The following is a 12,708-nucleotide window of genomic DNA, read 5'->3' as shown; positions in this document are numbered from 1 at the left end:
TGCATCTGAGCTTTAAACATCATGTGGATTTTTTTTTTCTTCCTCATCACAATTTTTCCTGCCCGAAAGTGATTTTTCCCAAAATCTTGGTGTCAAGCTGTCACTCCAGGAAGATGGGTCCTGTTTCTCTTATGGCTTGGTATCCCCTGGGGTACCCCAGTTTGAGAAACAGGGGCATCTCAGCTCTAAAGTTTTCCTTGCCCTCCTCTGCAACCCTTTTCTAGTCTTGAGGTGCAGAGACCAGGGGTCTTGAGGAATGCTGCTCTGGAAAAGGCGTTGCAAAGCTTCCTGGGAATTCCAGGTGGTACAAGAGCGCCCCCCCCCCATAAATACAGACACACTCACAGGATTTTGTCATTTCCAGAAGGACTGACAGGGAGGCTGGGTGGTGGTCCAGGCACTAACAGTTCTGTCTCTGCCCCACAGACCCTGACAACTCGCTGAGTGTCAGCATCCCTGAACCGTCCCCTCTGCGGGTCCTCCTGGGGAGCTCCCTCACCATCCCCTGCTACTTCATCGACCCCATGCACCCTGTGACCACCGCCCCCTCCACCGCCCCCCTTGCCCCGAGAATCAAGTGGAGCCGCATTTCCAAGGAGAAGGAGGTGGTACTGCTCGTAGCCACAGAAGGGCAGGTGCGGGTCAACAATGCCTACCAAGACAAGGTCTCACTGCCCAACTACCCGGCCATCCCCAGTGATGCCACCTTGGAAATCCAGAACCTTCGCTCCAATGACTCTGGGATCTACCGCTGTGAGGTTATGCACGGCATTGAGGACAGCGAGGCTACCCTAGAGGTCGTGGTGAAAGGTGAGAACCTCCCACAGGGACACTGCTTCACCTGGGGAAAGAACCAGAAGGGTATCGTCACAGGACTGGACGAAGGCAGGCTGGTTTTCAAATCCCAGCTCCTCCCCCACTGGCTTGCACCCACCTGAGTCAGGTCACTTAGCTTCAGTTGTGCCTCTATAACATGGAGCTGGGACTGTCATTGTCTCTGGACTTTGAGGGATTTAAAAACGTCCTGGCCATCGTCACATGCAAATGAAAGTTTGTGATTTGCTGCAATCCCATGACTCCGTGGGCCTTGTGATCATCCCCATTTTACAGATAAGCAAACTGAGGCTAGGTGATCTGCCTGAAGTTTCCCTGGAAGCGAACCAGAGCGGTCTCCTGACTCTTCATCCAGATGTCTTTTCCCTGCCCCACCTCCCACCCCAGCCCCACTCTCAGCTCCAGGAGCCAGAGAAAGGGACGAAGTCTCCCTGGTTCCCTTTCTCTCGATGGCCCAAGGAGAATGGTTGTGTCCTTGGTTGGCTTGAGGACAGGATTCCCACTAGGATGCCCCTGGGCTGAGGATACATGGGGCTCTAAGTGTCTCTTTCCCCGAAGAAAATATGGGGCCCAGGAGTGCCAAGAAAAAAGTAAAAGGAGGCAGATTTTAGTTCAATTCAAAGAACTTTCTGATTATCAGAGAAATCCAAAACAGATACTCTGTGAGGTAGTGAGGTCCCCATCACTGGAGGTATTTCAGCAAAGGCAGAAGGACCACACGCGAATGTGGGGAGGAGATCTGTGCATCAGCGAGAGGCCCAGACCTGAGGTCCCTAAGGCCCCTTTGACCATAGCCATAATTCTTCGAGGACTTCGATGATGGGAGGCTGTGCCTGATCTGCTCTCCCGCCCGCGCGTGTCTTGCAGGCATTGTGTTCCATTACAGAGCCATCTCCACGCGCTACACGCTGGACTTCGACAGGGCCCAGCGGGCCTGCCTGCAGAACAGTGCCATCATTGCTAGCCCCGAACAGTTACAGGCCGCCTACGAGGATGGCTTCCACCAGTGTGACGCCGGCTGGCTGGCCGACCAGACTGTCAGGTGAGCCCCCGGGCCACGCAGAGGGGGGTGGGCGATGGGCTAGAACACCAGGCCAGCCTGGGCTGGGGCCGGAGCAATGCCTTGGCCGACTCTAACAATCCTTATGTCGTTATTCAGAAGCAAACGTTTGATTTGGGACCGTCCGGTTGCGCTATGAGGAAAGATAGAATGCTCTGTCAGGTATTCTGCGTGCAAAAAAATTCATCACGTGCTTTTCTAGAAAGCTCCAGTGCTCCAGGGGAAATACTTTTAGTAGCCGCTAGGAATTTTAAAATAATACAGAACTTGCACAGAAGGCCTTTCTGTGCCTTACTTTGTAAAAAAGGGGCTCATTGTATTCATTTGAAGATGCAGCATGAGCAATAAAGCAAATGTGCCCCTTGTCCCAGACCATCTCAGACAGGAGCTCCCGGGGCGGGTTGTGGGGGGGCAGGACACATTCTGGAATGTCTGGTGGCTCTACTGATGGAAGTCTCATGACCTGTCCAGATCCCTGTCATTCCGCCCTGTGGCAGAATGAACAGCTGCTAGCAACTTTGCCCTACAGGAGCAAATTACACATCATTACCCTTCCTACCCCTGTTCCCCTTTGCCATGATTTCTTCAGTTTCTTGAAGCTTTGGTGTTTTGTGTATTTTTGTAAACCGCCTGCCTTTTGTTGTCGTTGTTTTTAATAAGGCAAGGCATAAATTAAGCTTTTTGGCGCCTTTTTCCCTGAGTGCAGCTGTGGCGGGATGGGGAGCCCAGCGGGACAGACAGAGCTCTGCCCTCGAGGGATCTCAGTCCATGACAGCAAGCCTGTCGAGGCAAAGACGAGATATTCATTCAGGGTGGATCAAAGCTCTGAATGGAAAAGCCAGAACCGCAAAGCCTCCAGAAGAAAACAAAGGAAAATACCTTTGCGATCTTGGGGTAGATCTTTCAGATCTTAGGACACAAATACCACCAACAGGAAACAAGACAAGACAGCAGCCTAGCATAGTGCGAGAGCCCGCACCACGGCCTCGGCAAGAGCTGGGCTCCCACCGCAGCTCTGACACTTAGAAACTGTGTGACCTTGGGCTGATTGTTTAACGTCTCTGGGCCCCAGTTTCTTCCAGGTTAAAATGGAGTGTTTCTAGCACTTGCCTCATCAGGTGGACGTGAGACTCAAATGATACAAAGCAGGGGTCAGCAAATGGTGGCCCACGGGCCAAATCCAACCCACCCTTGTTTCCGTACGTAAAGTCGTGTGGGAACTCTGGTTGTTTCGCACTACAGTGGCAAAGTTGAGGGGTCAAGATGAGACCCTAGGGGCCACAAGACCTAAAATATTTACTATCTGGCCTTTCTACAAAGAAGGTTTCCAGGCCCTGGATGTTCTGTTCCGATAAATATTCAGCAAATGGGGTTGCCTGTAATCACCAGTAACTGTGAAAACATGTATCTCAATAACGCTTGGGGAAGAAAAGCCGTAAAGACAAACAGTCCACATATCCAGGGCAGATGCTGGTAAACACATCAGGGAGTCCCCGTTTCCTCCCACATGGGAGGAGGATACCAGGGCCCAGGCCATGGGCCCCTTCTGTCCCCTGAGTGTCACACGACACCCCCTCTGTGTTCCTGGCAGGTACCCCATCCACACTCCGAGGGAAGGCTGCTATGGGGACAAGGATGAGTTTCCAGGCGTGAGGACCTACGGCATCCGCGACACCAATGAGACCTATGATGTCTACTGCTTCGCTGAGGAGATGGAGGGTGAGGCCCCGCCGCCCCCTTCCCAAGACCCCTGTCTGTCCCCTTCTCCCACTGACACCAAGGATCACGTGGGCCTCCTCTGGGGCAGAGCACGAACCCAGGGCAGCACACACCAGACCCCTCTCTGCCATGCCCAGAGAGGGTAGGGGGAAGGCGGGGGGAGGAAGGGGCCCACAGATCCCCTCCCTCCCCACTTTGGAAAGAGCCTCAGTAGCCGCAGGCACCTGCCAACTGTCTGGCACCCCTACTGGGCCCAAGAATGCTTGTCTCTGTCTCTCTGCTGGGACTGCCCCTCCCAGCCAGGATCCCCTGCTGCTCTGACCAGCCCATCACTGTCCCAAGGGTCACTGCACCAGTAAAGCCCAGCCCAGGCTTGTCACCCTCACAAAGGACAGCCCAGGCCACTCTAGGGTGGGCCCATCAGGAATGTCCTTCCCAGGAAAGCCAGCTGCCTTTCTACCCTCTCTAGCTTCCCTGCCGCCAGCCCCCAGCGCCATCCAGGCTGTCCCAATGGGCCAGTTCTGGAGAGCCTCGGCGGTGGTGGGAAGGAACCCGGAGTCTTTCTCTGCTTTGTGTGGGGTGCTAATTTGGATCACAAGCAGAGCTTCCCGAATTCCCCGGGCATGTGGATGACACCCCTCCTCCCATCTGCACCCATCACCCCTCTTGACATTCCAGGCTCTGCCGCCTCTGCCCCCACCCCCACCCAAGTTCAAAGCTTCCCCCAGGCTGGAGATAAGACCTGAGGACATGGCTCATTCTGAGACTGGGACAGTCCCCTGCTTTCTCACCCCCAGGCTCCCTTTCCTCATTCTCACCCCTGGGCCCAGGGCCTATTAAAGAGCAAGTATTTGTGTTCCCATTCTTGGCTCACCAAAGCCACGGCCAATCAGAGCTGCCACTGAGCGGGGACAGCCAGGGCCTCCCCGGAAACAGGTGCCCACCACCCACCCCTACCCCCCCCCACACACACACAACATGCTTAGGTTTGTGGAAATAGTAAAAAGAGCTCACAAGGCCCTTATGGACCCTGGTTTGGGAACCACTGCTCTGAGGGTCAAAGTCTAATGCCTACTCTTCCCATCACAACTTGAATTTTGTTAAAGGATTGCTTGCATGGGCAATGCTTAACTCCTAGGAAAGATGCCCTGGGAGGGGGGATGTTTCAGAGCAGGGCGCGAGCCAGGACGCTTTGGAGCCTAGGAGCCGCATGGATTCCCTGGGGATGCAGGACAGGAGCGGCGAGAGAGGTCCTCACCCGGCCGGCCCTGTCCTTCACAGGCGAGGTCTTCTACGCGACATCTCCGGAGAAGTTCACCTTCCAGGAGGCGGCCGACGAGTGCCGGCGGCTGGGCGCGCGGCTGGCCACCACGGGCCAGCTCTACCTGGCCTGGCAGGGCGGCATGGACATGTGCAGTGCTGGCTGGCTGGCTGACCGCAGCGTGCGCTACCCCATCTCCAAGGCCCGGCCCAACTGCGGGGGCAACCTCCTGGGCGTGCGGACCGTCTACCTGCACGCCAACCAGACGGGCTACCCGGACCCCTCGTCCCACTACGACGCCATCTGCTACACAGGTGGGGCTGCGGGGAGGGGTCATGCCACGGAAATGGGGGCCCAGAGGAGGGGAGCTGGGAATGGGCATTGGTTTCTGCCCCTTCAAGGGGCCACAGGGTACCCGAGCCCCATGTCTCAGCACCCCCTGTTTTCACTAGCTCCTAGAACAGCTAAGGGAGAAGCACCGTAAGCAGCAGGATCCAGGTTGGCGGACACAAAACCATGCCCCCACCAGGCGGGCACCGTTACCCACCCTCTTGAATCCAGTGTACTTAAAAGAAGACCCACATGGTTATTAAAAAGAGTGGGGGGGGGGCGCCTGGGTGGCTCAGATGGTTAAGCGTCTGCCTTCGGCTCAGGTCATGATCCCAGGGTCCTGGGATCGAGTCCCGCATCGGGCTCCCTGCTCCTTGGGAGCCTGCTTCTCTCTCTCTCTCTCTCTCTCTGTCTCTCATGAATAAATAAATAAAATCTTAAAAAAAAAAAAAAAAGAGTGGGGGGGGCAGTTTTGACCCACAATTCATTTGAAAACTTAGACTAAAACTTTTTTTTTTTAAGATTTTATTTACTTATTTGACAGAGAGAGAGAGAGCACAAATAGGCAGAGTGGCAGGCAGAGGGAGAGGGAGAAGCAGGCTCTCCGCTGAGCAGGGAGCCAGATGTGGGGCTCAATCCCAGGACCCTGGGATCATGACCTGAGCCGAAGGCAGCCGCTTAACTGACTGAGCCACCCAGCCGCCCCTAGACTCAAACTTTTAAAAATAAGATTTTTATTTCATATTTTACAGTCTGGGTTAGCATTACAATTACATGCTAGTTCTTAGAGGAAAAAGAACATGGATACTATGGAGCTGCACCCCTGTTATGACAAAACTAGGAACAACACAGTGGCCTACCTCCTTCCCGTTTGGCTTTCACGGCCTGACTTTACACGAAGAGGGGCATTTTTTGCAAAAGTAATGAGGATTTCCCCCAAAGCCTCTTTTAACCCTTTAATATCCTAACCAGCATTTTTTTTTTTTAAAGATTTTATTTATTTATTTGACAGAGAGACAGTGAGAGAGGGAACACAAGCAGGGGGAGTGGGAGAGGGAGAAGCAGGCCTCCAGTGGAGCAGGGAGCCCGATGCGGGGCTCGATCCCAGGATCCTGGGATCATGACCTGAACCGAAGGCAGACGCTTAACGACTGAGCCACCCAGGCGCCCCCTAACCAGCGTTTTTGAAGTGGTAGCACGTCTGGGGGTTTCCTCTTTCTTCAGTGATTGTCTGGCTTGTTCCTGCCAGACCCTCATTGGCTCGCGACCGAGGCTGGCAGTGGTCTTTGGTCACTTTCATCATAGCATGGGCTCCCACATCTTTGGCAAGATTTCTCAATTCCACTTTGTAACTGACTTACATTGTCCTGCTGGCTAGTTACAACATCAGGTACCTGGAAGATAGGTGAGGAGGCGGCGGGCATTGATCAGGAAGGGATGTTGGAGCCAGACCGGTTATACAAGTGGTGAGCCACTTGGCCAATACCTCACGGTATGATGTCTTGGCATTCTGGCAAAAGGAGATGGAAGCCTCCTAGAATGAGTACTCACAGAGTTGAGGCTCCCAGGCACACCACAGATGCTTTCCTTCCCTGGCAAGGGGAGGAGGTGGATCCGATGCTCGTCTCCCTCAAGCCAGCCCCAGGTTGAGCCACTAAAGCCCATCTTCCTCCCCACCCCAGGTGAAGACTTCGTGGATATCCCAGAAAACTTCTTCGGGGTGGGTGGCGAGGAGGACATCACCATCCAGACAGTGACCTGGCCTGACATGGAGCTGCCCCTGCCCCGAAACGTCACCGAGGGTGAAGCCCGAGGCAACGTGATCCTCACTGTGAAACCCATCTTTGGCGTCTCCCCCACTGTCCCGGAGCCCGAGGAGCCCTTCACGTTTGCCCCGGAGCCCGAGGAGCCCTTCACGTTTGCCCCCGATGAAGGGACCTCTGCCTTCCCTGAGGCTGAGAACAGGACTGGAGAGGCCACCGGGCCCTGGAGTGTTCCCGCCACGCCCGGCCCGGCCTTCACCGCCTTCACCAGTGAGGACCATGTCGTGCAGGTGACCGCAGTCCCAGGCGCAGCCGAAGTTTCGGGGCGGCCACGATTGCCAGGGGGTAAGTGTCCGCCCCTCAGGGGGCTGCATGGGGGCTGGGGGGGCAGGTGGAAAGAACTTGGCCTAAGGATCTATACCTTCAACTTAGCCTGAGACCTGGGCGAAGCCTTCATTCTCTCAGACTCCGTTCTCCTTGCTTGTAAAACAAGGGGGTAGGCCAGAGAGTGGCCCCCACACTCTTTTGCCACAAAGCGTTTCCTTCAAATGAAGTCAGAGGTGGAAACTGGAGTATGTGTCAACAGGTAAAGATACCACATGGGTCTAGGTGAAGCAGGACCAAGAACTGGGGTTCTTTTGTCCAGGACCACCACCCCCCCACACCCCATCAGGCACCACCACAGAACAGAGTCGCTTGAAAACTGCTGTACGAGGTGACCCTGGGGCTCCTCACAGAGCTGACCTTCTGGGACGGGGGTCAGCAAACCAAGCTCCGAACGGCCACATCAGCTTGCCACCTGTTTCTCTATGGCCCACACCCTAAGGATCGCTTTACAGTTTTAAGTAGTTGGGCGACAAAGTCGGAGTGAGAATAATCTTTTGTGCTGTATAATGAAAATGACATAAAATTCAAGATTCAATGTCCATGAAGAGAGTTGGACTAGAACAAAAGCCACAGCTACTCGTCAGTGTGCTGTCTGGCCCTTTTCAGGCTACAGCCGCAGAGCTGAGTAGTTGTGACAGAAACCATTGAGCCCACGAAGACTAAACTGTGTCCTATCCGTCCCTTTCCAGAAAATGCTTGCCAGTCCCTCTTCTAGGATGGGGGTGTTCCAGATGCTTAATAAAAGTCTGGAGGCTTGGGATGTTATAGAGCTCAGCTGATCCCCAAGCTCCAATGCAAGAACAGGAAGCACATTCTGGGGTGGCTTTCGTAAAGACCTCACTGGTGTCCCCTCCTGGGGGAAGAGCAGATGGACACTGCCATCCACCATCACACCCAGGATGCCACCAAGTGGGATTTCAGCCTGAATTGCCCAGATGAATACAATCTGTTGGGAAGAAGAAATTGTTTCAAAGTTTTGGGGTAACCCCCTGATTGGCTGGGTCCCAGGGTTAGCCCAGGACTGGAAAGAGTCCCACTGGCTCCGTGAGCCAAGGGACAGATGAGCATTGGCCACAGGACAGGATAAGGGACGTGGGAGAGTATCAGACCAGGGATTTGAAGCTGTGACATAACCTGGCCAATCACCCCGGGAAGTGTCAGAAACAGAGACGAATGGGATGTGTAGGCAGCAGAATACAACGGGAGAGGCAGAGTAAGTGGGCAGCTCAAGGACAGGGCTCTGCCCCTTTGAGAACCTGGCAAAAGCCACGAGGCCACTCCCCAGAATGTGCTCAGTGCACACCCACAAAATCTCTGGCCAGCACTTTCCGGGCAGGCACCCACCCCCTGGGCCCTGGGCCAGGGAGAAGAAATGCCAGTGATTGTTCGATATGTTCCTTAGCCTTTTCTGTATTTTCCAAATGTTCTTTGATGAATGCTTATTCTTTTTATAATGAGGAAAAGGCATTTGTTTTGAAGAGTAAAGGGACAAATGAGCAGCCTAGGAGTGAGGAGCCCAAAGAGGAGGGTTGGGGACACCCAGGGCAAAAGAGTCCTCCAAGCCTCTCTCAGGGAGATGGATTTCAGGAGCAGCTTGAACAAGCAGAGGGAACCAACTCAGTTAAGAACAGGATCAGAAGTAGGAAAGGAAGGAGGGGATGAAGGGGAGTCATTCCTGAAGGAGCCAGGGCTCCCTCCCTGCCCTCAAAGCCGAAGAACCAGGCCCTGCGGGCCCCGGCATTGTGGTAACCAGTCCATGCCCTGAGCCTACGTTGTCTCTCCTTCTCTTCCTCTCCTCCCCACGCAGGGGTTGTGTTCCACTACCGGCCTGGCTCCACCCGCTACTCACTGACCTTTGAGGAGGCTCAGCAGGCCTGCCTGCGTACTGGGGCTGTCATGGCCTCTCCAGAACAGCTCCAGGCCGCCTATGAAGCAGGCTACGAGCAATGTGACGCTGGTTGGCTGCAGGACCAGACCGTCAGGTGAAGGACGAGCCCCTCCAGCACCCCCAGCCCAAAGCCGACCATGAGAGGTTGGGCTTGGGGAGCAGAACCTGTCACGGCACCCAGCAGAATGGGCACCTGCTACACTGTGCAGTAATTAATTAATTAATGACTCCGTGGCTCCTCCCTTAATTTCTCCCCCAGAAGCAAGGCATATTCTGAGCGGGTGGGGAAGGGCCCCAGGTGATATTAAGTCCTTGGTCATTTACCCCCAAGGGACAGAGAGGGAGAATCTCCCCTCCAGCTTGATTTAGTGCCCTTCCATATAACGGGCTCTCTTCAGAAGCCAGGAATCCCCCAGCGGCCTCCAGACCCTTCCCCCAGCCACACAGGGACATTGCTGCATGAGGAGCTCCCTCCCGGTTTGCATCCCACCAGACAACTGAAGATGTGCCCTGCCCAAGTCCCCGAGAGAGACCAGCCAGTCCCTCCCTGGGCCCTGCATCCCCCAGCCTCTGGAACAGGCCTTCATGTGCCCCTCCTGCCCTCCCTTGCAGATACCCCATCGTGAGCCCACGGACCCCGTGTGTGGGTGACAAAGACAGAAGCCCAGGGGTCAGGACCTACGGTGTGCGGCCACCATCAGAAACCTATGATGTCTACTGCTACGTGGACAGGCTTGAGGGTACGGCCCATGTTCTCGCATTTTGGGCCCCAGCCAGGCAGGGGGCTGATGGGGAGACACAAAGAGGAGGGGGAACTACCATCCAGCCAGTTCGGTTCCTGTTTAAGAAAGGCTGGCCCAGCCCCTCCCTAAGATCAAGCTCCTTCTCTCCCTCCTGTGTGGTTCATGTGGGTTCCCCCAGCACTGCAAGCAAGCACTGGTTCCTTAAAAAAGCAGTGATTTCTGCTGATAAATGAGTCTTTACTTATTACAAATAAATGTCATATACGCCACCTGCCTCGTGGAGAGTCCTGATGCCCAGGAACAAATCAAAAACACTGAGAAATCCTGCAGGAGAAAACCTCTTTAACTCTGCTTAACCAAGCAGCGCAAGCTTACTTAACGACAGACCTTTTCTTTTGTTTCATTTCATTTCTTTTCATTTCACTTATAATCACCAAATTACTATTCCACTGAACCCAATTTTGGAAATGCTGGTGTTCTGGAAAGATTTCGGCATACCCACTCACTTGTTTGGGGACCTGGGGCAAGTTACTTAAACTCTCTGGGCCTTAGTTTCCTCATCTATAAAATAGGAGCTGACTGTGCTCATATGAGAGCCTTTGGTGAGCGTTCAATGAGATATGTGTGACAAGTGCCTGGTACAGGTAGGTATTCAGTGGGGGCGCCTGGGTGGCTCAGTGGTTAAGCGTCTGCCTTCGGCTCAGGTCGTGATCCCAGGGTCCTGGGATCGAGCCCCGCATCGGGCTCCCTGCTCGGCGGGAAGCCTGCTTCTCCCTCTCCCTCTCCCCCTGCTTGTGTTCCCTCTCTCGCTGTGTCTCTCTCTGTCAAATAAATAAATAAAATATTAAAAAAAAAAAAAGTAGGTATTCAGTGAATGTGAACTTCCTTCTCCCAGATCAGACAGGCACCTGGGTACCGTTCTGCGTGTGGGGACCCGAACCCCAAGAGTGGCTCCAGGACCCGCCCCTCCCCTGCGATGAGTTCCCAGGGGTGGGGGTGAGGGGCTGCCAGTCCTCGGCATCCAGGAGCTCCATGCTTGAGTGCTGTGGTGGAGCGGGGAGCACAGGGGGTCGGGGGGGGCTGCCAAATGTGACCAGACAATCAAGAGAAGACGGAAGGAGGGAAGGTTGTTCCCACGTAGAAGGACCGACTGGTCTCAATTCAGTTGCCCTGTCCCCTCCGCCCCCTCCCCCCGGGTGAGCAGAAGTCGCTCCGGCTGTGGGCAATGAGGGTCACACGTGCCACCTGATTCTGCCCTCAGGAGAGGTGTTCTTCGTCACACGCCTGGAGCAGTTCACCTTCCAGGAAGCTCTGGCATTCTGTGAATCTCACAACGCCACCCTGGCCTCCACCGGCCAGCTCTACGCCGCCTGGAGTCAAGGCCTGGACAAGTGCTATGCCGGCTGGCTGGCGGACGGCAGCCTCCGTTACCCCATCGTCACCCCGAGGCCCTCGTGCGGTGGAGACAAGCCAGGCGTGAGAACCGTCTACCTCTACCCCAACCAGACAGGCCTCCCCGACCCGCTGTCCCGGCACCACGCCTTCTGCTTCCGAGGTATGCTTTCTCGCCTCTCCTCCAGCCTCCCTTCTGTCCGGCGCGCAACTCCTCTGGGTTCACCCCTTCTGGCCCCCGTCCACTATCTCCATCCATCAGAGCAAGGAGGACAAATTCAGCCCCTCTGGGGCAGGGACAGCTCTGGGGCTAGCATGACCTTAGGCGTTGACCCCAAGGCAAGCACATCCTTCTAAAGGTCCCCCAGAGACCAGCAGAGAGAGATGAGTGAGAACTGGGGCTCTAAAATCAGGCAGACCTGAATTTTAATTATAGCTCTGCTGCTTAGTGGCTGTGTAACCCAGGGCAAGTCACTTAACCTCTCTGTTCCTCTGCTTCGTCTATAAAATAGTGATATAATCGTTCCTGCCTCAAAGAGTCGCTGTGCGGATAAGCTGGGATAGTGCATACAAAACACGTGGCGATGTGCCTGGGACATCATAAATTCTCAGTAAATGTTATCCTTATCATTACAAATAACACACACATACACATATATATACTGTTTTAATTTGTACACCCTTGCCAAATTTTCTTCCACCTATAAATATGTCTGTGACGTGTTGAGTCAAAGTATTCTTTTTTTTTTTTTTTTTTTTGAGAGAGAGAGAATGAGACAGAGAGCACATGAGAGTGGGGAGGGTCAGAGGGAGAAGCAGACTCCCTGCCAAGCAGGGAGCCCGATGCGGGACTCGATCCCGGGACTCCAGGATCATGACCTGAGCCGAAGGCAGTCGCTTAACCAACTGAGCCACCCAGGCGCCCGAGTCAAAGTATTCTTTTACTCTTCACTAAGCACCAGAAATTCATGGTTTTAATTGAGCCACGCTGAGGACCCACTGCCGCATCAATCCATCCTCATTACCTGCGGGAGTTCTGAGAGTGATGTCATCAAACAGCCCAAGGGGTGTGGCTAGGGCGTGGCCAAGGCCATGCTGGGCTCTGCCCAGATGAGACCCCCGGGTCTCCATCTACTGCCATGTAGATTGTAGTCACAGCTTGGGCCATGTTTTATATCTGATGCATCAAAACTGAGTGTCTTTGTAACTTCCTGTGAATGTATCATTAGTTCAAAACAAAGTTAACAAAAAATAAAGCCTGAGCTTTCGCCAGCTTCTCAGACTTCCGGAGTCACCTTTGAAAACCCAGTTCAAAGGAAGCTCAGCCCCAC

At 54.3% G+C, this 12,708-nt stretch overlaps 1 protein-coding gene across 1 annotated transcript in view; it reads left to right on the top strand.

Moving 5' to 3' along the window:
* The window catches only part of ACAN (aggrecan), a 65,838-nt gene that overhangs the window by 29,767 nt on the left and 23,363 nt on the right, over positions 1-12,708 (top strand). Inside the window, exons 3-10 of the mRNA XM_064569905.1 lie at positions 427-810; positions 1,702-1,876; positions 3,486-3,613; positions 4,895-5,188; positions 6,887-7,312; positions 9,162-9,336; positions 9,855-9,982; positions 11,247-11,540. Of these exons, the coding sequence (XP_064425975.1) occupies positions 427-810; positions 1,702-1,876; positions 3,486-3,613; positions 4,895-5,188; positions 6,887-7,312; positions 9,162-9,336; positions 9,855-9,982; positions 11,247-11,540 (2,004 nt within the window). The remainder of the gene's footprint in view (positions 1-426; positions 811-1,701; positions 1,877-3,485; positions 3,614-4,894; positions 5,189-6,886; positions 7,313-9,161; positions 9,337-9,854; positions 9,983-11,246; positions 11,541-12,708) is intronic.

Source organism: Mirounga angustirostris, unplaced genomic scaffold (assembly GCF_029215605.1).
Source record: "Mirounga angustirostris isolate CCGP_5_RB_7025 unplaced genomic scaffold, mMirAng1.0.hap1 SCAF_9, whole genome shotgun sequence".
In the NCBI taxonomy this organism is placed as follows: Eukaryota; Metazoa; Chordata; class Mammalia; order Carnivora; family Phocidae; genus Mirounga; species Mirounga angustirostris.
Note: the sequence above shows the minus strand (reverse complement) of the source record. Positions and strands in the feature narration are given on the sequence as shown.